Below are 26,505 nucleotides of genomic sequence, written 5' to 3' on the forward strand. Positions count from 1 at the left end.
CTTGTTTGTTGATCCTTTTCGGCCGAATGGCTGTTCGTTTTACCTTCTGGTTTGAAAAAAATCTTTTTCCCACCAGCCATTTCTTGAAATTAGGGAGCAAATAGTAGTCCAAGGGAGCCAAGTCTGGAGAATAGGCGTGAAATGAAATAAGTGGAAACCCTATTCCGATTAATTTTGCGACCACAACTGCTGAGGCGGGAGTGGTGCGTTGTCGTGATGGAAAAGGACAATTTTTTGAAAATTACTCGTTTTTTTCGATTCAAACGAATGCCAATCACAAATAAATACATATACTGATTTCGCTGAAACTTGGTGTGTGTTCTTCCAAGAGATGCTACTAACTGAACATAACCCCGATACGCGTCAGTAGTGCCATCCCTCTGACTTTGCACAGACTTTCCAAACGATCCTTGTATACTTACTTTATGGATTTTCTTTACGCTTAATTATCTCCTCATAATGTAAAAGGTTGAAAAAGGCTTAACAACGCCGCAGTAAATAAACAAATAAATATTAAATAAATATTTTGAAACATTCAAGCGTGATGTGATACTGAGTTTCAGTCACTTTTTGAGCGCGAAACAGCTTTCAGCCAAAGTCCGTTTACGTTAGTTATGTTAGTGTGTGTGCATGTGGCAATTTATTTGCAATATGCGAGGGAGCGAAGGGAAGCAAGCACCTCACTTCCCCAGCAAGCCGTCTGCCAAAATCAGCAAAAGAAGTGCACCACTTACAAAGGCACATTTACATACATACATACACACATACATGCATATGACCTGCCGGCAAATCAAGCTGATAAAAACTGCGCGCTTGTGGTGGTGCTCATATCGCGGCGCTGCACAAACACCATTAAACGCCATTTATGAAGGTGCGGGTGTGTTGGCGCACTTGTGCACATATTTATATTGTGTGTAATGTGATTTCACTTTTAATTGAAAATCAAAGTTAACCAGCAAGCAAATGACGTAATCGGATTGTTTACATTGGAGTAAAGTTAAATACACAGACACGCAGCGTGGCGAGAACATGAATCAGGTGAGAAAATACAATCGCAGGATAAATGCAATACATACACAAAATTGGGCTTCAAGCACATACATATACATGCATGCATATATGTGTTTTTGGCAAAAAAAAAACGAAATACTGGCTTGATTTTGGCAGACCAATAAAATATGTTTTTTTAGAGAAAAGTTTTTTACTTTAATTTTTATATATTTTATGTATTTTTAAGTATGCAACTGCTTAGCCATAGCCATTGGTAGTTAATGGCTTAAATACTTGCTTTAGCGGGTTTCAGCTAAAAAGTGCCAAGTCAAGCCAAGTAATTTTGTCAAAAGCCCACAGATGCATGCGCACCTACATAAGCATACACATCTAAATACATACACATATACATACATACATACACACATACGTATATGGTACACATGTAAATAGAAAAGAAAACCCAAATTGATTAGGCGCTTACATAAATTGCTAGAAATTAGAAGAAAAGAAAAAGTAAAATATTTACTACGAATTACTAATTCCAATCAAAAAATTTCAATATCAATTACATGACCCCATACCACCGCCATTCTTGGGTCTTCTTGATCATCAAAGTGAAAATGCCTTCGAGCAGGAGCAGTACCAGCGGTCCACATAGTGACCAATAGATGTAGTTTTTCGTATTGACGGTCACTTGCCAAATAGCCAGGATGCTGTGCGCGCCGAAGAACATGCGCGTCAAAATCGCTTTAAATGTTGACATGATTTTCGCCATGATTTCATAATTACCGCCTTACACTGGTCACTTAGAACGAATACACTCGGCAAACACACACTCACACATATATACACACACTAATTTGGTTCAACTTTTTCCAAGTCACACATTATCGTGCGAAAGACCGTTAAAGTTGTTGTTTTTTTTTGGTTTTTTGAAAATATAAGGACGAACTGAGCGCCTTGGAGCGCAAACCGCAACTGAAAGTGCAAAATGCTCTAAACGCTTGTTAAACGCTTTGACCACACCAACATTTAGGCGCGTTAGTACAGACACTGATGGAGCTGAGCGAGCGGTGGTGTGGGGCTGTGTGCGTGTGTGGTATTGTGTCCTTTATTGAGTTAAGTGCTGGTTTAGGCAGTAATCGGGTTTTTGTGATTATTCGTTATTTGATTTTTTTGCTGCTATTCCATTTAAGTCATTGGCGCCTCTCCCTGCACTTTAAAGCCATATGAAAAATGTTCGATGTTGCAGGCAGAGCGCAACTTGTACTTCACAAATACCTAAGATCACCAACGTGATAATGAAAAGAGAGCTCTCTATGCGCTTCACAGTGGAGTTATGTATTATTATTTATAATATTTTAGTGAGCACCTAAACTCGACTCAACTGCTGTTGTATTCTGAAAAATTATTGAACCAAGTCAACGAAATTTATTAACACCTATCGCATTCAACTTCAGTAAGTATTATTCTCACAACTTCTACCATGAACAAGCTAGAGGCCAGCAAAGCTTTTTCTTCTTGATTGGCGCCATACCAACTTACGCGATTTTGGCCGAGTTTAACAAATCCAGTCGTTTCTTTCTCAAGCTAACCGGCTCCAATTGGACACACCAAGTGAAGTCAAGTTCTTCTCCACCTGACTTCTCTTCCTCTGATACCACCGACTACTTGCGGAGCCGGTGCGTTTGTATCCATTCGGACAACGTGACCCAGCGAACGAAGCCGCTGTGCTATGTCTTTGTCGTCGTAAAGGTCATACAGCTTATCGTTCTACCGCCTGCGATATTCGCCGTCACCAACGGGCAAAGGTCCAAAAATCTTTCGCAGAATCTTTCTCTCAAACACTCCAAGTGACGCCTCACCTACTGTCATCATCCAAGCTTCTGCGCCGTACATTAGGACGGACCTGATGAGAGCCTTGCAGAGTGTTAGTTTTGTTCGTCGAGAGAGGTCTTTACTACTCATTTTCCCACTTAGTCCAAAGTGACATATGTTGGCAAAAGAGATTCTACGTTGGATTTCAAGGACGAGATTATTATCGGTGTTAATGCTGGTTCCTATATAAACGAAGTGTCTTACAATCTCGAAATTATAACTGTCAACAGTGACGTGGGTGCCGATACGCGAGTGCGCCGACTGTTTGTTTGAAGACAGGAGGTACTTCGTTTTGTCGTCGTTCACCACCAGACCCATTCGCTTTGTCTCTTTATCCAGTTTGGAGAAGGCAGAACTAACAGCGCGGTTGTTAAAACTGATGATGTCAATATCATCGGCATACGCCAACAATTGTACGCTCTTATAAAATATTGCGCCTGAGCGATTAAGTTCTGCGGTTCGTATAATCCTTTCCAACATCAGGTTAAAGCAGTCGCACGACACCCAGACACTCTGTCTGAAATCTCGATTGGTATCAAACGACTCGGAAAGGTCCTTCCCAATTCTGACGGTGCTTTTGGTATTGAGCAGCGTCATTTTGCATAGCCGTATTAGTTCAGATATCGCGGCATACAGATAACTTCTTTTCGTACTATCGAATGCAGCATTGAAGTCGACAAAAAGATGATGTGTGCCGATTTTCTTTTCATGAGTCTTTGGCATATTTGGCGTATATATAATATTTTGATCGATGGTTGACTTTCCAGGTCTGAAGCCACATTGATAAGCTACAATCAGTCGGTTGATAATGGGCTTCAGCCTTACACACAATACGCTCGTTAAAACCTTATAGGTGATATTTAGAATTGGCATAGATTGCAGAATCACCCTTCTTATGGATTGGGCAGAGCACACTTAAATTTCAATCGGCAGGCATGCTTCCATCTGACTATATTTTGCATAGAAGTTAATGCATGCACCTTACCAGCTCCTCGCCGCTATGTCTGAATAGCTCAACCGGCAGTCCGTCGACGCCCGCGGCTTTTTTGTTCTTTAGCCGCGTCGTTCGCTATTGTCATCTTGCCATGGTCGGGTAGCGCAACGACAGGCGTATCGGGATCTTCACATTCTCTGTGACATGCGCAGCTGTCACTGTTTAACAAGTTCGAGAAGTGTTCCCTCCATAATTTAAGATTGCTCTGGATGTCAGTCACTAGATCGCCATCTTTGTTCTTACAGGAAATCGCGGCGGTCGTAAAACCTTCTGTAAGCCGCCGCACTTTCCGGTAGAATTTCCGGGCGTTTTTCCTATTGGCGAGCATCTGACGCTTCATGCACTCACGTATTTCGGCCTCTCGTTTCTTCATTCTGATAATACGTCTCTCTTCCTTTCCTGAGCTCTCAGTAGCGATCTCACATTGCTCGCGTGCGCCGATCGCAGCGTGGTCCTAAGCCGCATCCTTTCTTTCTGCGGCAGCATGACATTCCGCGTCGTACCAACTGTTTTTTCGGACTCGCCGGAGTCCGATTTCTTCTTCGGCGGTGGTATGTAGGAATATTGTTCCATTGCTCGTGCATGCCGGTTTATTGAGCAGTACTCTCCGAGAGTGGAGTGGCGAATCTTCTGGTTGCCTGTTGTGATTGCAGCTTTTCGTAAAGCAAGCACTAGGAGCGTGTCTTCCATCTATCACAACTTGACCGATCTGGTTTCGCGTTTTTCGATCAGGAGACAGCCAAGTAGCTTGGTGTATCTTTTTATGCTGGAATCTGATGCAGCAGACTACCATGTTTCGGGCCCGATGAAGTCGATCTGCATCTGTCCGTTACCGGATGTTTCGTTGTGCAGAATGAGTTTTTCGACAGTGGGACCAAAAATTTCCTCCTTACCCACCCTGGCATTGAAGTCGCCAAGCACGATTTTTATGTCGAAAAATACTTTTCCTAATATCAGTCGCCCCTTGGCAGGCACTGGCAAATCTCCGAGCGTATTTCTGCCATGCAAAAGCTACTCACAAAAATGTCGGCTTGAAACTGTAGGTCCCTCCATTTGTGTAACAACATCAAGACGCCCTCCAGAAATAGAAGGAGGAGCTCGGCCAAACCCACTAAAAAGGCGTAAGCGCCAATTATATATAAAGGGTTTTCCAATAAGATATGGTAAGTTGATCAAAGATCAATGGTTTCATTGCTTGTGTGACACGTAGCGTCGACTTGTCGAAAATAAATGTTGTCCAGATCTATACCATCCAATTGCGGCCATTAAAAATCGTTAATCATCTCTCGCTAGCGCAATCCATTCTCCGTAACTGTTGCTCTAGCTTCATTTTCGAAAAAAGTAAGGTCCAATGACTCCGCCGGACCATAAACCACACCAAACAGTAACACGTTGAGGAAAGAGAGGCTTTTCAACAATAACTCTTGGATTTTCTAAGCCCCAGATCCGACAATTTTGCTTGTTGACGAAGCCACCGAGTAGGAAATGGGCCTCATCACTCAAGATGATTTTTCGATGGATTTCCGTATAATTTTCATATATTCCAACGACCCAATCGGCAAAGACACGACGTTGTTGATGATCGGCCGGCTGGAGTTCTTGTGTTAACTGGACTTTATAAGCTTTAAGACCCAAATCTTTATACAAAATACGGTGTAATGACGTTTGTGTAATGCCTAATTCCAAAAAACGACGAGGAATGTACAAACCTAGGTTTTCTTCAACACTTTCGGCTACAACCGGAATACCCGTATTTTCGGCACTTCTTGAGCGGCGTGCACGGGTTTTATTCTTCACATCACTAATTCGTCCCAACAGCTCGAATTTTTCCACCACTTTCACTATTGCGGTCCGACAAGGTACTTCACGATGACCAAAAAAGGTTCGAGTTTTACGAGCCGTCTCTGCCAAATTTTCCACCATTTTTAAAGTGAATTTTAATAATTTCCATGCGTTGTTTAAGCGTGTATCGTTCCATTTTTATTGGTGGCGTCGCTTCTACTTGTCAAATATCAAAAAATGACAGCTTCAAAAGTGACATCTACCGAAAAAGCGGGCTATTCAAAATAACACCTGTTATAGGAGAACACTTTACTTTTGATTATTTTGGCTTTTTCGTCGGCACTTTTTTGAAGTTTTATAAATTATTTATACGCAATGCTTGGAAAATCGTTGGAAAATCTAAAGTAATGCTGGTAAATAAAAAACAAGCTAAGCCAAAAGCTGTTCAAACGCGCACTGCTCGATATCCGGGTATCTGGAGCTCTAATATGTACGTAATCCATCTGGCAGCCGATGAGAGTCTCAAATGGTGCAAAGGTTTTGCCTGTGATAATTACTTATTATTTACTACTACTCAAGCAGTTACTTTTAAAATGACGAGAATTTTTCTCGAGCCGAATAACTAACAGTATTCAACACTACAATTAAAAATACCGTACAATTCATGTGAATAGTGAAATCACTTAGCAGGTGAGGTTAGTCACTTGCAATCACTTAAACACGCACACTTTAACACTGAAACACACACACACACTCCCACATACGCTGGCATTGGACTTACGAGCATAGAGCGAAACCTACACACGGGTATGTCTTGTCTACTTGATTTGAACTTAAAACGCTAAACATTGGCGCTGTCCATGAGCGAACGCTCGCCTTCTGATGTGCTATTTTCTTGCTTCAGCAGCAGTGGTCATAATTAAGTTTAACGCTGGTGATAATGACGGCGACTTTCGATTTCTTCATATCGCGCTCCAGAGTCTTTTAACTGCCATTCATGCGGCCGCGCGGTCAAGCCACAAAAATAAACAATGTTGACAGCAGGTCGTGAAAACGCGTGATTCCGTTGCAGGTGTGGGTGCTCTTTTCCTCTTTTTTACTTCATTACTACTTATTACTATAAACACACATACATACAAACATACATATTTAGGTGCTGAGTTATTTGAAGAGTAACTATGGCAGACAAACCAATGACGCTGCCCACACCCAAACGCCTGCAGTTAAATGGCCGCTTCCTTTTTTCCGTCTATGTATGGCCTTATAAATGCGTGCGCCTGTGTGTTTGAATTTTGGACTTGTGGTGATGTCTATTGCAAGCAGATTTGCGGCCAACCACAAAAGTTGCTTATGAGAATCCCTCCCCATGCCAAAGCAATGCATGAGTTCGATTTTTAGCTTTTTATTCACGTGAGGTCAATGTGATTTGTGCAATTATTGATAATAGCGAGCGACTTTAAAAGTTTCACTAACGAAGGAGATGTGTAATTTTTGATGTAAATGCGAATAAACTCATTCTTTTGGTTTAATTAGTCTGGATTTTGTGCTAGCAGTTATCAGTTATATATAAAAATAAAATACACCGCACGAAAAAGGTATGAGACCAAAATGATTGCGATGATATCTACTAATGGTTAGGTTGACCTGGCTGGTTGAAAGACATCATATAGACCTATTGGTCCTGAGTGGTAACAGATGGAGCGTGACTTTTACGTTTCCTTATAACGGGTGATTTTTTAGCTATTATCTTTTTAAACAGTTGGTTTAAACAGCTGGCGCACGTTTCGTGTTTTGTTTCATTGTCAAACATCTTCAGTTGGGTCTATAATTTAACCATTAATCGTCTTACAAACGAACAACGCTTGCAAATCATTGAATTTTATTATAAAAATGCGTGTTATGTTAAGAAAGTTCATCGCACGCTTCTTCCATTTTATGGTCAGTTTAATCGACCCACTGAAGCGACTATTCGAGCTATTGTGAAAAAATTTAGAACCGAATTTACATTATTGGACATCAAACCACCAACACCCTTACGTAGATTGCGAACTGAAGAAAATATCGCAGCTGTTTCGGTCAGTGTTAATGATGACCATCAATTACCGATTCGTCGCCGTTCGCAGCAATTGGGCCTCTGTAACTCAGCAACTTGGAAAATTTTGCGAAAGGATTTAGGTGTGAAGCCTTTCAAAATACAGCTGGTGCAAGAATTGAAGCCGAACGACCTACTGCAACGCAGAATTTTTGGTTAATGGGCTCTTGGAAAGTTGGCCGAAGATCCACTTTTTTATCGAAAAATTGTAAGCAGAATTGTCGATTTTGGAGTGAAGATCAGCCAGAAGAGTTGCAAGAGCTACCAATGCATCCAGAAAAGGTCACAGTTTGGTGCGGTTTAAGGGCTGGAGGTATCATTGGGCCGTACTTCTTCAAAGATGCTGCGTATCGTAACGTGGTGAGCTCTACCGTGAAATGATATCCAACTTTTTGTTGCCCAAATGTAAGAGCTTGACTTGCATGACATGTGGTTTCAGCAAGACGGTGCCGCATGCCACACAGCACGCGTAACAAGAGACTTGTTGAGAGGCGAGTTCGGTGAACATTTTATTTCATGTTCGGGACCTGTCAATTGGCCACCCAGATCGTGCGATATAACGCCTTTAGATTATTTCTTGTGGGGCTATGTTAAAGCTCATGTCTATTCAGACAAGTCTGCTTCAATTAACGCATTGGAAGACAACATTAAAACATTTATATGTGGGAAACTGACCGTAACATTGGAAAGAGTATGCCAAAATTGGACTAAGCGGATGGACCATTGGAAGCGCAGTCAACATTTGCATGAAATAATCTTCAAACATTAAATTATATAGATTGTATGATCGATTTAAATAAAAATTTCATGAATTTTTCTGAATTTTACCTGTGTTATTTTTTAACTTTCCTATAGATCTTAAAAAATCACCCTTTAGTAGGCTTCTTGTAAGAAGCCATGAATGAGGTCAAACTGATTGGCTTATATTCCTTTGAGAGTATGCGGTTACTTTTACCTGCTTTCGGTATAAACACAACCTTTGCTTCTCTCCAGAGTACTTGCACATAGGTAAACCTCAGGCATCCTGTGTATATCGCTTTTAGCCATGGTACCAACAGATTGTCCATCCTTTAAAGCATGGCTGAAAAAATTCCGTCTGAACCCGGCAATTTAAATGAGTCAAAAGTGCTTATTGCCCACTTTATTTTTTGCGTTGTAGTAATGTCTTTCGGGATGTTTACTACGTTATTTCTAGCAGGCTCCGGACCTTAGTATTCTATGCATTCTGGAAAATGCATACTGACTAGATCTTGTAGTGATTCTTCACAACTATCAGTTGGATTTACGTTTTGAGTTGGGCATAATAGAGGGTTTTGATAACAGTTTCCTGAGCCTGACCGCTTCGTTTGTACTTTCTATACTGCCGCAGAAGTCTTTCCATGACTCTCTCCTGGCTTTACGCACCTCTTTCTTGTATGTTCGGGGTAGATCATTATACTCTTCCTAGCAAGATTCAAGCCAAATCTCGAACCAATTTATAGAATTCTATTACGCTGATCCCAGCTCCTTGTTCCACCAAAGTGGCTTTGATCTGCGTTTTAAGCCTAGGGGAGTGCATGCTGCGTGATATGCTTTGTTAAGGGGTTATACGCAGTTATGAAGCAAATAAAAGACGGGTGGTCAAGGATTTATCCTGAAGAAACTTCAGAATATTTTAATTTGAAAATTTTTGGCGGTTATGAAAGCATCCTTCATGAACGTAACAAAATTTTTTATTTATGAAAATGTTGATTATAGAGCGCGCTGCAGGCGATTTCTGGAACCTCCTTTAAAAAAAGACGATTTACGGTGTACATCGTAACTCAGGATTGGATTATCTGAAATCAAAAAACCAAACAAATTTTGTTAATACATTAGATTATCTAGTAATTAATCGTTCGGCTAATCAAAATAGTGAATTTTCACAAAATGGCAGCTTTTAAAAGAAATGATTTCGATTTTTACGTTAAAATTTGGCCGTAAATTGATTATAAAATGGAAAATAAGTATCAGATTTACAAAAGGAACGATTAATTACTAGAAAATGTATCTTTAAAGATTGAGTTAAAACGGTTGACCGATCAAACAAGCCGTTTTCGAGATATCGTGTACACCGACTTGAAAAATGCCGTTTTGAAAAAAACACGTTTAAAGTTTCAATACCTACCTTAAAACGTGCCGAGGCATCTCTACATATTTAGGTATAACTCCGAAAGTATTGCTTAGGTCTACTTCAAATTTCGTGCGTATACTTTTGAATATATGTACATTACAAAAATGCAATAAAAAAAATCGATTTTTTTGAAAGTCATAACTGCGTATAACCCCTTAAGTGCCCGTGTTACCGTTCTAACACTCTCTTCCAGTTCAACACAGACACAAACTAAAGCAATAATATGTAGAAAAATGGTTGGTGGTTTGGCAGCTGCATCGCACATTTCGCACTTGTTACGAAAAGCGTGACAACTCAAAATCTGAACATTTTCAGTAGAGACGAAAAACTGTTTCCGTAAATATTAATAATATATTACAAGGAAAAAAATATGTAATATAATTGCACGAAAATATCATTAAAAGCAATATAACGGTTGTTTCATTCTTATTTGTTTAGTAGTTGCGCTAAAATAACAAATTTTTCAGTTGTTACTCTTTTCCTGAAATTTTTTTATACACTTAGTGGTGTTATTTTGAGTTGTCTCTGTTTAACTGAAAAAATAACACGTAACTTAAACAAAGTTAAACAAACCGTTTGGTTGTAAACAGGCACAATTCAAAATGTTACACTTTATGTGACACAAATTTGTTCAAACACTTGGAGACAACTAAAAATGTAACTCTTTAGTTGAGACAAAAGAAGTCATTTTGAAAACAAAGAGAGAGTCATAACGGTTTTTTTAACGAAAGACTAGACAAACCACTGAACGATTTTTACAGTGGGTAGAGACTACCACTGCACATTGTTTTCTTGCAAAAAACTAAAATTTGGAAATTTTGAGTTGTTACGCTTTAACGTAACAAGTGCGATATGAGCAACGATGCCGCTTAGACCACGAAATGGGTCCGTTGTGACCCGCAAGTGCTGGGCTACATTTCCCTCTTCTAAATTGAACCATCCTGAGCTTTGACAAAGCGTAAAAGGTTGTTGATACCTAAAATGCATAGATTATCCATATTCATTAAAAAATAGGATCTTTAATATTGGTTGCTGCTTGTAGCTAGAACCGGGCATAGGCGAGAAAGGGATGGAATTGGTTCGAACTCCTCCTCCTCTTCTACAACTACGACAGAAATCATGCATTTCTTTTTTTTTAACGAGGTGTAAAAGCAATCGAAAGCCTAGTCAGTGTGAGACTTTAACGCCACTAAAAGCAGCTCAAGTCCGACGGTTCATCCTACAGGGATATCGTTTTGGTAATTACGTCTGGAGGCCGAGGTGACCAATAAGCTCAATCGTCAATTATATTCGTCTTGTTGCATTTTATCAATGCGACAGTTGTGGTTGCTGCCGCGTTCGCACCGCTTCTTCGCCTCCAATTAATGTTGCGACATAATTCGTATTACAAAAGCTTGTACCGCCCTCCATTTTTCATTCGACTCAAGCATTTGTGGACCTAGGTTATTGGACGTCAGAAACACACCAGTTGTTCTTGCTAGGTCCTTAACGAACCTGCTGCAATAGAAAGCCACATGTTCGGCCGTCTCCTCTTCGTCCAAGCATTCTGGACAGTAAGGACTACCCGCCAAGTCTGCTTGATGCAGATATTTTTGGAAACATTCCTGTCCACTTAATAGCTACATTAGGAAGAAATCAACGTCTCCGTGTTTCCGACTGATCCACTCGTTAATCCGCTACAACGGAAATCATGCATGTAAACGCCTAATCGCCTTATGTGATTTCCTATGAAAGAAAGGGGCAATTCCCCAACGTAAGAAAAGATGGAACTCCATTTCTTCATGTACTATTTCGAATCCCCTTTGACCACATTGCAATAGACGGAAGACTCAGAAAGTCCTGAGTACTCCACGCCATTCAATTTTCTCACTGGTAGCTGAATTAACCGCTCATTCGACGATCGACACACACGCGGAAAGGGTAAGTTTACCATTTAACCCCCATTGCAGAAGCTGTGTGGATCTTTCAAATAAGGAGACTGTTGACAGGGTTGAGCATAGTGCACTAAATAATTATGTAATGCAATGAGCAAATAGTTAATATAAAACACTGAAAAATTAGTTGTAGAGCAAAATGCCCAACTCTGACTGTTGAGCATTTTCTCCGTAAATATCCAGGTTTAGTAACTAGACGATTAAAATCACTGGAGGCTCCCCAGTCAGACCTTCTCACCGCTGCCAATGTACGTAAACCTAAAGGCGTAGTTATATTATACATACGAGGGTCTTTTTAAAAGTCCGTGCAAAGTCAATGTGATGGCACTACTGACGCGTATCGGGGTTATGTTCAGTTAGTAGCATCTCTTGGAAGAACGCACACCAAGTTTCAGCGAGATCAGTATATGTATTTCTTTGTGATTGGCATTCGTTTGAACCGAAGAAATCGAGTGATTTTCAACACAATCAACAACAAAGTGATTTTCAAAATCCTTTCCATCCCTACAAAGAAACAGCTCACGCCTCAACAGTTGTGGTCGCAAAATCAATGGAAGCTGGGTTCCAACTCTTTTCACATCCTCCCTATTCTCCAAACTTGGCTCCCATCAATTCCATCGGACTATTTGCTTCACAATGTGAAGAGATTACTGGCGGGGAAAGGACTTTATTCAAACGAGGAGGTGTTTGCAGAAACGAATTGCTATTTTTCGGACTTGGACAAATCCTAATATTCCGAAGGGTATTTGATTTTGCACGAACTTTTCAAACGGCCCGCTTACTTAGTATGACTTGCCTTAGACAAGTAGGCCACGTGAAAAACAACCATGTCATGAGATCATCCGATAACTTTTCAGGATAAGCCTGCTCTGCTTCACCCGAAAACGCAAGAAGAAACGCCGATGGTCGAGATTGCATTGTCCAGACGGTGGGCTTACAAGCTCATATCCAAAATCTTTATGGTGCATGAAGTACTTATAATTAATGCTGATAGTATATTATCTGTATTTAAGGGACTTCAAAGTTGTACTAGGTCTTTTGCTAGGCCATCGCTCTTCCAGATAGGGCGCTTAGTAGCCTGCTCTTCTGAAAATTCAAATAATATGAAATCACACACCTCAATTTTTGTACAAACCTGTCGTGCCAAACTCCTAAGATGTTGTTTTCTGAGCCGCCATCTTCTTCTTTTAGGATAATCTGTAGCTCAAGCAGGATTCGTTGTAAATAACTTCAATCATCAACCGTTCTGCAAACGACAAAAATATCATTTAAACTTACTTAAACTTTTATTTTACATATAAATGGAGTTACTTGGTACCGTTAGTTTGCTCTCAGCGAATTTGGCAATACCAGCTGGTTTTCGTGACGTCACCCTAGTCCAATGGGTGATCAGTGTGATTAAATTACCATTTTAGTTGCTTGATTTAGCTTCTTTTTTTTGTTCTATAACCTGGGAGTTTTGATTTTTACTTCCTAACATTTTTCTAATCTCTTCTAATTAAAATGTGATGTTTTTAATTATGCAAAACATAATTTTTTTTTAATTAGCTGAATAATTCACTCAGCTCTACTTAGCTTTACTATTTTTCATCTGGTCACATTATTGGCGGTTGCGATTATTGTTGGTGTTTGTGATTATTCGTGCGTTAAGCAGGCCACAGACGGGAAATAAATCGAAAAAATCCGTTAAAACTTATTTCGCCACACCCGTGACGATTTAGTTTAACGTTGTTCGTTTCTAAGTGAACATGGAACGCGAAAAAAAATTATTGCCAGTATTTATTTGTGCGAGAAAAGAAGAAAGAGAAAAAAATCATACAAATTTGGTGCCTAACTGGTTTAAAAGGCGTGATGAGTATTCGCAAATAAATTGTTCCTTTTTTCCATATTTCTGCCAAGGCGCATCCATTAAAACTGGTGGCACTAGACCAACAATAATGTTTTGTACGTTTGACTGCTGACAGCTGGCGGCGAAAGAAAAAAACAAATCAGCTGATTTACCAACACCACCTTTAATAGATTCACCTTGGTTCTATTCAAGTATAATAGAGAAGAAGATTGCGTAAAATTCCATATGTCGTAAAAGTACACCAATAAATAAATAAATAAAAGGAAGGGGAATTACTTGTTTGTAGGCGAAAATAATGGAAACAGCCAAACACAAGAAATTATACGTACACACACATACTTTCTAGTCACGGCGTCTTCCGAAAAAACCGGTAAAAAACTGCAATTGGAGTCTTTATATCATTTGTGCTGTAATTTAAGGGGTTATATACAATTAGAAGGCCGAAAAAAGCGTATTTTCCAGAATTTTTTCTGAGAAAACGTTTCAATTTATTGATCTCAACCTTAACTATATTTTAAGACTTAGTATTAGTAAAAATATTTATTTGGAAAGGAGCTACAGCTGATCTCCGGAAGCTCCTCTTAAAAAAGACGTTTTGCGGTGATCACTTTATCTCTAAACTGGATCCTCTAAAATTAGAAAACCAAACAGATCTCGTTACATTAATGTTAAATCTAGTAATTAATCGAAATAAAGCAATATTTTTTTTGTTTTTTAAATGACGGTTTCTAACAAAAAATCGATTTTTGATCAAAATTTCGCCCTTAAATTGTTTATAAAAGAAAAAACAATATATATCGGTAAGAAAAAATATTCCATGAACTACTAAAAAATACATTTAGGAAACTCGTTTTGAAATTTGAGTCTAATCGGTTTAGCCGTTTTCGAGTAATGCTGGTCACCGACTTTGAAAACGCCATTTTGAGAAAAACGACCTTAAAGTTTGAAAAACACTCTGAAAAGCCTTTTCGAACTTCGAAAATATTCACCGGATCGATATTAAATTTTCTATGTGTATTCTTAAATACCTATATGTGCATTAAGAAAAAAATAAAAAACAAAAAATTGATTTTTTTTTTAATTCTAACTGTATATGATCCTTTGACACGCGGCACTTCGTTTGCATCAAATTTCTATTCATTAGCACCTTCGCATGCAACCCTATGGAATGGCTGTTTTAGCAAATCTGATTACAACGTGTTGTTGCACAAAAGGAAATGTCAATTTTTGACAAGTTGTCAGATTTTATTTAAAAGCAAACTCAGAAACAATCGGAAGGAACTTTTTTGAAAACTATTGGAATTTTTGCCATTTGCACTTTTATTATAAATTAAAAGTTATCAATAAAACACTAACGTGACGACTGCACAACGCGCATTCAACAGAAAACTGTGATACGTAGTGAAAGGCACATAAAGAAGCTACAGGAAGCTGTGTGGAAATTGGAACAGCTATTTGTGGACTAATTGCTGGTAGTAGTAGCGGCAGACGCACTAACTGCAAGGCATTCACATCAACACAACAAACCAAACAGCAAAAGCCTGTTGGAGCCCAACCACTTGGCGCACAACTCAATAAATCAAGCGAATTGTCGTGGAGATCTTAGAACTTTCGTCAACACTGTGTAATCACGTTATGGACAAAATGCCAGCCAAACAATACGAATCGTAAGTTTCGATACTAATGTCGACTACCAAATGTGGGCGGTAATGATAACAAGTCGTGTAAATCCAAAGAATTTGTAGTTTTCATTTACTGCAAACTTTTATTTCAACCCGCTGACATTAAACAATTCGGTCTGTTCATTGCAAAATCGACTGTAAACAAATGCTCGCGTGTAATCGTGCTAATTGTTTAGGTTATGTTTTCGTAGGGCTACGTTGACACTAATTCCCATATACTGGCTCAGCTGTAGCTGAAGCAGAGCAATTAATTAAGTGAAGTTTATTCAGTTAATTGAATTTCTGGTCAATAAAAAAATTGAGCAGAAACTCTTATTATTAGTGATAACCGTTTAACTCAGCCAACGTTAGTCAATCAAGATTTTCATAACAAAACTTTGATTTAGAAATTTGTTTACAATATTTCATTGTTTGTTACCCACAACAGTTAAGAACTGGCATTCCAATAGCAGGACTAGCATTCCAATAGCTCGTTCCCACGACAGTTAGTTCTACATTACCGGAACGACCCGGATTTATATCTGACCAAGGACTGTCACTTCAGTAGCATACCCCATATATGTATGGGGAATGTTTATGCTGCTACAACAACAACAAGCGCCGAACATATTAGTAGTCATATTGTTTCGAGTACAAACAAACAAATCGAATACAGTTCCTTCTACATTTTGTCTCTTCAAAAGTTCAAGTTAGGCGGCATTATTTTAAGCTAAGCCGCATTTTGGCATTCACAATTTGTATAAGAATTAAAATATTAAATATTAGGTCAAGCTACCATAACTGCATTTACATATGTGACAAAATATAAACTACACAAACCGCGCATGAAATTTATGGGCCCCATTGTCGAGATAATGTCTCCAACCACATTCACAAGGATTATAAACGTAAATTAAAATTTTATTTGTTATATTCCTTTTGCTGTCAAATCTCTATTCATTTACTTTTATTAATTTTATTTTCTTGCAGCAAACCATGGTCAGACCTAGCTGACAGCGATGACAGTGATATGGAGAATGAAATAGATGTGGACAAACTACCACCATTAGAAGTTGGGCCCAACGAGAATCGGCTGCAGCATACATACTGCCTCTGGTTCTCACGCAAAGGGACACATCGCGCCACGGACTACAGCAAATCACTTCATGTAGTCGGGCGTTGTGCCAGTGTACAACAATGGTGGGCGCTGTATTCGCATCTAATACGGCCCACAGCGTTGAAACCGTATCGAGAATTAAGCCTTTTTAAGCAGGGTATCAAACCGATGTGGGAGGATCCAGCAAACACAAAAGGCGGCCAGTGGGTAATACGTCTAAGGAAGAATAAAATTGATCGTGCGTGGGAAAATGTTTGTATGGCAATGTTGGGAGAACAGTTTCTGGTGGGAGACGAGATCTGTGGGGTAGTACTGACAACAAAGTATCCGGTAAGTACACATATTTTCAATTGTTAAAGCAATGCAAAAGGTCTCAGATATGCAGAATGTTAATGACGCGCACGAACAAGTGATCGCATTTCTGCTGAAATTGCAATGCAGTGATAGTGTAAAGTGCATACTTAAAAGATGTAATAAACAAATAAAAAATAAAGTGGAAAGTGAATTTATAAATAACAGCAGTGTGTAGTGATGCTGTAATAAGACTCAGACCAAAGGAATTTTAGAGGTTACGCATTAGATTTGCTTGCTGTTGAAGAAAACTATTAATTGAAAACTATAAATTTTAACAAATATTGCTTCCAAAGTTTTTATTTTGGCTTTGCTACTTCAAAAAATACATATAAACTTCTTTAAAAATTGAAGGTGTACCCTGAACAGAAGTTGGGTTTTCATTAGAATGTTGAAAATAAAACTTATTTAGCGAAAGATGTTTATACTGTGAATATTTACGGTTGTAAAAAATTGACCTCTCATTTATTTTCCTTTATAAATAATCAAATAATAAAAATGTGTTAAAAAAATATATATTTTTTTTTAAATATTTATATTTTAAATGTTTTTAAACTATTTTTGTTTTTTTCGGCAAATTTCAATTGTTGGTTGGAAACTAAGTTGGTTATGCAGTTGAAAAGTGCTTGAACAGAGTTTCACAATGGTTTCCCTGTTTAAGTCTCTGAAATTCATTAATGTGCACATAAAAATCGAAAATTTAGCTATCTCGCTAAAATTATTCACGTAGAGGGTAAAAATTGTGCCTTTTCTCTGAGTGTTAGCATTACTTTTTATTTACGTTTCGCCAGCATATCTGCTTGCGCTTTAACGCGAAATTCAATCGAAACGTCAAATGTGATAAATTATAAGAATGCGAAAGTGAAAAAGTGACTGCTTCCCAAATTGCTTTTTGCTTTTTAGCCGCACCTAACGTCTCAGCTCCTAACAAATTAATCTAATCCTAACCAGCTGAAATGATAAAAAGCTGAATTTACACGAGTTGCTCAATACGTTCCACATTCTAGTGCGCTGAGATTGTTTTTGTACTTTGAAGATGTCAGTTTTGGTTTGACGTCTGGCAAGTGGTTGTCAAATGATTACAAACGGAAAAGTGCATAAGCCATTGTCAAAAGTCACGAATGAGAGAATACATCGTGGTTAAAAACAAGCAAACACGGATGAATACCTCGGGATGTGTATAATGAAAGAATTGTAAATAAAAAGAGCACATCACAGTGTTTATTGGTAAATAATGTGCAAACAAATAATAGTAAAGTAGTAAAGCGTTTTCACAAGTTTTCAGTGTACATTTGCCGCAAGAGTCTCTATAGCGTCGGTAGGAGCCAATTCCGAGCGGTGGCAGCAGCAGCATCATTACAAAAGACACTCAAAAAGAGAAGTAGCTGAGTGTTACAACGCATACACCACCCCCGATTGAGCATGAACACAACGCAAACGCACTTTGTACGCTGCCCACACGAGCACACGAATTCCACAAACGTGATGGCGGAGAACTATGAATAGAGCGAATATTGATGCAGCCATAGGTTCATACGGCAACGCTTATGCTAGTTTCAATAGATTGTCGAGAGCCAGCAACGCGTTGAGAGCGTTTTCCGTGCGTCCGTGCGCCAATATCCGAGATAAAAAGCAAATCATTCAAGCGTTGTCACTGGCCCTAATAAATATTGTGGAAACCCGGTATTCCAGCATTTCTAACGCACAGCAGTGTTTTACAAGATCAAATTATCTCCAATAATTCTGAAAGGAAGCAGACATTAACAACTCGCCACTGCAGCAGCTAGCGCCCGTAACAGACCGACAACCCCGCCTAGTGCCCACCGCATAAACGAAACAACCGCGCGCGTACGCGTTCGGTTGTAAATGAGACCCTGAGCAAAAATCGATATTTTCTTTGATTTGCACGCTGCTAAAGTGAATTTCACATTTCTCTTCAAGCAAAAAAGGAATTAACCGAAATCGTACACAAGAAATAATCGGACTAGTTTGCATTAAAAAATAAAGTGAATAATATAAATTGAATTGAAAAAACAAAAAACAAACGTAATTTAAAGCCAATATCATTCCATGATCTTAACAAAAAAAGCAAAGAAAACGTCAAACGAATTTGCTGGCTAATGTAAAAAGTGGAATAACACAAAAAGCAGACATTGGATAACGAAAAGCATAGAAGAGACAGAAAGCAGGGTAAAAGAAAAATCCTATACACAAAAAATCAACTACCAACAACCAAAATCCAATCGACTCTCATTCATAGCTGCTTAGGAATTTTAGTAACAATTTGCGCTGATTTTTGCCATCACAACCCACCCCTCTCCATTGTTGTTCGGGAGCTTTTCGCCGATAAGCTACGTTTTCGACACTGCTCGTCTAACAGCGTCATCACCTTCATCGTCATCATCAACATCGAACGCAACAGCAGCAAACAGCGGATACCAACAGTTTTTCTCCCAGCGCGTGTCTTGCAATATACAAGTAAATACTTCAGGCGCAAGGGACAGAAGGTGTTCAGTAAAAGTAAAGTGTACCAAGTTTCGAAGGCACCTATATGTGTCTTGACATGTGCAAGAATTGCAGATTCCTGGCAAGAATTGGAATTTGTATTAAAAATTGATACGAAGTTTATGTGGTGTAAATGCTTTACGAAATTCATTATTCTCTGTGTTAGGCAATGAAATAAAATATTTTAAACCACAAAAAGTCTGAATACGAATTTGCTAAGCAAAAGTGAGACCGAAAGTGAGTCATGCTGCCGTTGCCATTGTCGCATACGCTATCGGTATCGTCGCTGTTAACGTCGCCCAAATTTTTGTCGAATGTCGCTGTGGATATCACAGTAAATTAAATTTGTTGACCGTGAGCCTTACCTTCACCGTTCCACATACCAGTACGCACGCTAAGACGAAACGCTTGCCACCAATCGTAGCGCGGTATAAATTAGAAAAGCGAAAAATTTACATAGTATTAAAAACAAGCGAAATATAATCTAAGTAATACAACAAAGTGGTTAAGTGGAAAATAAATTATAGAAGTCAAAAGCAAATTGCCAACATTTTTATTCGAAAATTAGAATTTTAAAAGAAACGCCTCGAAAACAACGATTATAAAGACAGCGGCATGGCCGTTTGTCCCAAACGTGCGCAATTCGCAAGGAAAAATCAATAATCGCCAGTCGAGCGAGCAACAAACTACCGCGCGCGTCCTCCCACCACCACAAGAAAAAATACAGGCGTGGAAAGTGTTGCACACACGCGGTGCGCTGTGAGGCCGACAAAATTCTGCAGTGAAAAAAGGAAAATCCAAAAAAGAATAAGCGTGTGTAAAGAAAAGAAAATTCTGCTAAAAGACCGAATTTGGAATTTCAATTAATTAAAATTGCATAAAATAATGATAAGCTAATTTAGCGTTTTCGACGAGCACTGACTGCCACATAAATATATAAATCGCCTTCAAATTCAAACAACCGAACCCCTTGACCCTAAATAACCCACTGAAAGTTGAGCTCAACAAAATCAACGAACGACGTGAACAAACGGCAACGAAAGGCCGTTAGCTTAAAAAGTAAAAATAATTAAATAACAAATTTAAAGTCTAAAGATCCAGTTTAACAAGTGATTTGTCGTCTACTTTTGTAAAAAACCAAACACTGCAAAATGACAAAAGACAGATTAGCCGCACTACATGCCGCCCAATCCGATGACGAAGAGTCAGAGGAAGTGGCGGTCAATGTGGATGCCCATGATTCGTACATGGATGAGTTCTTCAAGCAGGTGGAGGAGATACGAGGCATGATCGACCGGGTGCAAGACAACGTAGAAGAAGTTAAAAAGAAGCACTCGGCCATACTCTCCGCCCCTCAGTCCGATGAGAAAACCAAGCAAGAGCTTGAAGATTTGATGGCCGACATTAAGAAGAATGCAAATCGCGTGCGTGGCAAACTAAAAAGCATTGAACAGAATATCGAGCAAGAGGAGCAGCAGAACAAATCGTCCGCCGATTTGCGTATACGCAAAACACAACATTCAACGCTGTCGCGAAAATTCGTCGAAGTGATGACAGAATACAATCGCACGCAAACGGATTACCGAGAGCGTTGCAAAGGCAGAATACAGCGCCAGCTGGAGATTACCGGTCGCGCAACGACCAGCGAAGAGTTGGAAGACATGCTGGAACAGGGCAACCCGGCCGTATTCACGCAGGGCATCATCATGGAAACCCAGCAGGCCAAACAAACGCTGGCCGACATAGAGGCACGCCATGCGGATATTATGAAACTGGAGACATCGATTAAGGAGCTACACGACATGTTCATGGACATGGCTATGTTGGTGGAGTCGCAGGGCGAGATGATCGATCGCATTGAATATCATGTGGAGCATGCTATGGACTACGTGCAGACGGCAACTCAAGATACAAAGAAGGCGCTCAAATACCAGAGCAAGGCGCGCCGAAAGAAGATTATGATCCTGTTATGTTTGACTGTGTTGGGTCTCATAGTTGCTGCATATGTTGGCACAACTTTCATGTAAATGCAATTACATTATTACTACTACATGTTTATTATTTATTACATACATATAGTTACAGAAAACAAAAAGCAAAAACATAAAAAGTATATAGCAACAAAGTAATAACAATTATTATAACTAGTTATTATGTAGCTCTTATATCGCACGCTCGCAGCGAGAGTGGATGGATGTTGTTGAAAGCCACAAAAACAAAACCCAGCAGCGGTCAACGCAGCTTGGCTGCTACTGGGACGCGAGCAAACGAGAAAGCGATAAGAGTCTCAGAGAGAAATGCCATGCGGCCGTGAATGCTGCCAATTTGTAAGCTGCCTTTGCGGCCTATTTGGTGAATTATTACTTACTTAATTACCTAATTAATTGATTAAATGCTAAACAAAAATAATTATAATGTATTTGCTATATTATGAAATCTTATTGATTACTGTTATAATGCGAAGCAACCACAACCTAAAACATTAAAGTAAATATACACGAAAGAAAAAATGCAAAAAGTGAGAAAATGAAAAGGCAAATTAACGAAAACTGCATTGCATTGAAAAACAACAAACAAATTTAACTAAACAAGCATAAAATTAATAAACAAAAAACATTTAAAACAAAACTATGTATTGTACTTTTCAACCTCTCATAATTCTCATAATTGTTGATAAGAGTTTCCGGTTAAAAGTTTAGTCACAAATCGGTTGAAGGTCTGTCTTTTCGTTTGACTTGCTTTTAAGCGTAAAGTTAAAAACAAAAAAAAAAAAAACAATAACAAAAAATAAGAAAATGAAAATAGCATATTCAAAGCAAAATTGACGCTGAAAGCGCGTTTACAAATATTTTTCAAAATATCTCGTTTTCACGCAATTTTAAGTTCACTTTAAATGCATACATATATACATACATATGTATAATTTGTACTTTCGAAATCTCATATTTGTATTATAAGCAAAGTAACACGCTGTGTATTTACTTACATACTTATTGCATATTTATCTAGTTAACTCTTATATAGCAACAATTTATTATTAAAACGAAAACCAAACAAGCTATGAAACAAACAACAAATAACTATTTACTTATTAAAAGCATATAATCTCTCAATATAGAAATCTCTTTATATATTGGAAAACTCAATTGAAAGAAATTCGAAAAAAAAAAAGAAAATAAAAGAGGAAATATAACGTGAAATTTAACAATTAAATTAAATTCGTAAAAACAAATCACACTTTAAATAATTGACTATAGCGTAAAAAATAACGAAGCAAAAAAAAAAAAAAAACAAAAAAAAAACACGAAATCACAACACACATACACATGCCTACATATACACAAAAATATTTGCACATGTATATAAAGGTGCATTTACATAAAATTAAATATGCAGCGGTAGTGAAATAGAAATACTAATTAATAACACAATATAAAACTTAACTTAACGCTCATTAATAACTTTTGTTTTTAGGTCAGAGCAAGAATTATTTCCACTCATACCTATGTACATATGTGTGCGTTTGTATATAAGTATATATTTATTTAGTGAAAACAACAATCACTTGAGTTTTTCCACCATTATGCTGATACATAAATTTATATTTATTAGCTTGATTATTAAGTTATTTGTGTAGATAAGATTACGCTTTCAAATGCTAGCGAATTTTAGTAATAATCAGAGTATGCACTTGCAAATTGTTTTTATTTGCTGTGATAAGCACGCGCGCTCATACATAATACAGAGTATAAATTTGTAACAAAGAGAGAGAGTAGCGGTAATCGTTTAGCAGAATAAACATAATGTGGGGTCTGAAATGAAGAGAAATGGAGTAGAAATGTGGTAGGCATGCAATCTTTTCATATTTTCATATTAAAACGTGAGAATTTGGCGAAATAATAAGACTTTAAAAGTCGAAAATGCTAAAAGTAAATAATTTTCAAAAATAATATTCACTGGTAAGACAATGTTGTTGTTGCGTTAAGCTGGCTTTTCGCCGTTTTTCGTTGGAGTAATGCTAATGCAGGCTTATGCAGTACTTGAATTTTTTTTTTTTGTTTGTTTTCAAAAACGCCGCCTCTGAGGAATTGAAAAAAATAAGAACTTAAAAATGAATGATACGAAATGCAGACTATTATTGATGAATTTATTATTATTTCTCGAAATTGTGAAGGTTAGGTTAGGTTGCTGTCCACTGTGGGACACACCGTTTTTTTTTTCTTTTCATAAAACACTGCCTCTGAGTCGCCCGAATTGAAAAAAAAAAAAGAAATTTCCTATAAAGATAAATGTTACGGAGTGCAAAATATTCTTAATGAACTAATTCCTCGAAATTGTGAAATTTAAGTTAGGTTAGGTTGAAGCGGTTGTCGCCTGTGGGACACACTCGGGCTCATTGTGATGCCACGTGGACAACTTGTCCTTATCTCTCCTAAATTCAGTGTGCACTTTTCAAAAATTTTAGAAGATTGCTGATTTCCACAGTACTGAGATCTTCCAATTCACTAAGAAAAAATTGTCTACCTAAATTAATGAATCTATATCTGGATAGAGCCAGGACAATGACACAAAAAGTGCGAAATCGTCTCTTCCTCATTTATTAGAATTTAGTTATATTCTTCTGCTTGTTCAAATTATTTTTGTTGATGTAAAAATTTGCTTCACGAAATTTAAATTTTTACAAAACTTTAAATGAAAATTGGCAAAAATTCACTTGTATGCATTTAAAAATGTTATTTAAAGAAAATCGCGCTCTCATTTTTCACCTTTCTATTATGTTTTTCGCTTTATTTTGTTTTTATTTTAAGTGTAATATTTAAGATGCTTTAAGATTTAAGAGAATATATTTGAAGCTTCTAAATTTGATAAAACTGCAGCAAAATTTAAAAACTCCAACTGAATTGTTTGAAAACTTCCTAAGCGTATTTTTTGCAGCTTCTCCGCCTAGCCAAATTTGAAAGCGTAATGTTTAAATATACAACAAACTGATTTAACTAAAACTTCAATGCCTTGCTTATGCCCAGAAAAGTTCGCATTATACATTAATTGAATTAGTATTCGTATTTTGTGATTCTTATTTTATTTATAATGTTCCTTACTAAGCATATTTTATTTTATCTAACAAAGAAAAAATATTTACTTACGTAAGAGTACTAACACATATCCCAAACAACGATCACTTCGTAATACTCATAATTTGTTTTTGTTTATTTTTTCTTCTTTTTTATCTTATTTTTTGCTCAACGTTACTTTACGTTCGCCTTACATAATATGCAATAAAAAAAACGAAATTATAAAACCAAATGGGAACACTTTCACCTGAAACAACAACACCAATAATAACACCACACCACACCGCATCCCAACTACAAACTACAACAAAAACTAATTTCGGATTATTAACACTGCATGCCCACACTTGTACGTTATACGCCTCTTACTTTTTGCGGCTGACACACCACTGACATCTTACGTATCTTTTTTTCGTAATTTGATTTATAATTTTTGGTAAACAAAAATCACGCTGCCGAATGCTAAAACATCACAAATGAAATATTTTTTTTATTTTAAATAATTTAAAACTGTTTAAACATTATAAATTTCCATTTATTAGCATTAAATCGAAATCGTAGTGCTTGTAACAAGATAAATCATTAAAACAAAATACATACATTTGCTGCTGCTGCATTTTTTCTTTATTTTTAAGTTAAAAATAATAACTTCGCATGTGTACGATTACTTCTCTTTTTATCTGTTGAAAATCTCACACATAACGGCAGCGACTAGTGCTTGTAAAGCCTGTTATTGTTCGAAGAGTTTTCCTAAGTGAATAAGTATGTTTTGTACGAATGCATTTAGAAACAAAAAAACAAAAAAAAAAACAAACCTTAGCACGCATCCATGAGCGCCGCTATTGTTATTATATTTTGTTTTTTTTATACGTTGGGGGCGTACTATTTAACGAATGGCAAATGGCTGATCTGTTGAATGCCTGCAATTCCAAAAAACAACTGTTCAACATATTTCACACACCTATGTACCTCTCACTCTCAAATGAGAATGCAAGCAAGCAATTAAACAAAGAGAAAATTGTAAGCAACAGTAACAAAAAACAAAAAAAACAAAGCAACAAACAGTGACTAACCGCACTCACAAGCACCTCTGAGTTACCTTTGAGCAGCACCACTTTCTTCTTCCAAATGCACTGCAACTACAACAGCAACAGCTAAGTACCAACTATACAGCCAATGCACTGATGCTCGCTATAAAAATAAAAACAAAATCACAAAAAAAGTAGCAACTCCACTGCAAACTTTTTCTAGCCGCCTCAATTAACTGCCAACGCACGCAAATAATGCACGATAAATTTGAAAAAAAAGAAACCATGAAATTAAACGCGCTTCACAGCATGTCGATTGCAAGTAAATAGCAGAAAACAACAGAAAAGAAAAACTTGTGCAAGTTAGCGGCTCCTTCGTATTATTTCAATAAATCAATTCAAAATGCAATTCAATGCACGATCAACGCCACAAATGGGATCAGAAACGGCGACGATCCAGCGACCCACCAGCCAACGAACGAACTGCAAGGCCACCAACAAAGCCAACTTTGCCACCTACAAAACAAAAACAACATTAATGAAAAACACCAATGAGCGGCAACTGCTTGACAGCAAATTTATTTTTGCCATTGGTAAGTAGTTAATCAAAAAAAAAAAAAAAAATTGTTAGAAAGCAAATAAAAAATCTCTCTGAATAAAGCAACTCATGCGCAGAATTTTATTGATTAGAACAACTTTTTGCGAATTTCTCACTAATAATGTTGCTTTGTGTCAACAAAAAAGACCTTGGAACAAACATTTTTCTACCGCTCAGCAGCAAACATTTTTTTTTATTTGTAATTTATTTGCATATTTTTTGCATTTGTAAAAGGTTAGCAAATCAAAATTGGTGCACAATTGAAATGAATGCGAAAAACATTATAATTTTAGAGATTTGAAAATGTATGCGATTTCGAAAGTTTCACAAAGAAACAATTTTTGGAGATAAACAAAACTGTGTTAGTTAACCACAAAGTCAATTACCTGCCCGACGTAATTATTGTTTGTTTCCTTGCATTATAATTTAGTTTAGCAATATTTGAACCATTATTAATGAGTCATGTCGGCTGCCACATGTGATGATTATAAGTACACAC

The 26,505-nt window shown here is 37.6% G+C and overlaps 3 protein-coding genes and 1 long non-coding RNA gene across 5 annotated transcripts in view; 2 read left to right on the plus strand and 2 right to left on the minus strand.

The window, feature by feature from the left end:
• The window catches only part of LOC128855110 (uncharacterized), a 29,253-nt gene extending 14,438 nt beyond the window's left edge, over positions 1-14,815 (minus strand). Inside the window, exons 1-2 of the mRNA XM_054089746.1 lie at positions 14,763-14,815; positions 12,961-13,053 (exon numbers count right to left, since the gene is read on the minus strand). Coding sequence (XP_053945721.1) covers positions 12,961-13,053; positions 14,763-14,815 — 146 coding nt within the window. The remainder of the gene's footprint in view (positions 1-12,960; positions 13,054-14,762) is intronic.
• Positions 14,816-14,910: 95 nt separating this feature from the next.
• LOC128855427 (eukaryotic translation initiation factor 4E type 2) lies at positions 14,911-17,253 on the plus strand. The gene is made up of 2 exons (XM_054090322.1): positions 14,911-15,341; positions 16,326-17,253. Exons 1-2 carry the CDS (start codon positions 15,310-15,312, stop codon positions 16,807-16,809), a joined length of 516 nt encoding a protein of 171 aa, XP_053946297.1. The 5' UTR covers positions 14,911-15,309; the 3' UTR covers positions 16,810-17,253.
• Positions 17,254-17,590: 337 nt separating this feature from the next.
• LOC128855426 (syntaxin-1A) lies at positions 17,591-25,747 on the plus strand. Of its 2 annotated transcripts, none has more exons than XM_054090320.1 (3): positions 17,591-18,030; positions 18,082-21,331; positions 24,923-25,747. In XM_054090320.1, exons 2-3 carry the CDS (start codon positions 20,460-20,462, stop codon positions 24,939-24,941), a joined length of 891 nt encoding a protein of 296 aa, XP_053946295.1. In that variant the 5' UTR covers positions 17,591-18,030; positions 18,082-20,459; the 3' UTR covers positions 24,942-25,747. The 2 variants fall into 2 exon arrangements, with proteins under 2 accessions (XP_053946295.1, XP_053946296.1); XM_054090321.1 differs by having other exon boundaries at positions 18,089-21,331.
• Positions 24,902-26,199, minus strand: LOC128855428 (uncharacterized). The gene is made up of 2 exons (XR_008453719.1): positions 25,196-26,199; positions 24,902-25,130 (listed from the first exon to the last, which is right to left on the minus strand). It is a non-coding gene; the product is annotated as an uncharacterized LOC128855428 (long non-coding RNA).
• Positions 26,200-26,505: the final 306 nt, after the last annotated feature.

Source organism: Anastrepha ludens, chromosome 2 (genome assembly GCF_028408465.1).
Source record: "Anastrepha ludens isolate Willacy chromosome 2, idAnaLude1.1, whole genome shotgun sequence".
In the NCBI taxonomy this organism is placed as follows: Eukaryota; Metazoa; Arthropoda; class Insecta; order Diptera; family Tephritidae; genus Anastrepha; species Anastrepha ludens.

Coding starts and splice junctions, on each gene's coding strand:
- LOC128855426 (XM_054090320.1), top strand. CDS start 20,460: ATGACAAAAGACAGATTAGCCGCACTACATGCCGCCCAATCCGATGAC.
- LOC128855427 (XM_054090322.1), top strand. CDS start 15,310: ATGGACAAAATGCCAGCCAAACAATACGAATC. Junction 15,342..16,325: donor CCAGCCAAACAATACGAATC/GTAAGTTTCGAT, acceptor ATTTTCTTGCAG/CAAACCATGGTCAGACCTAG.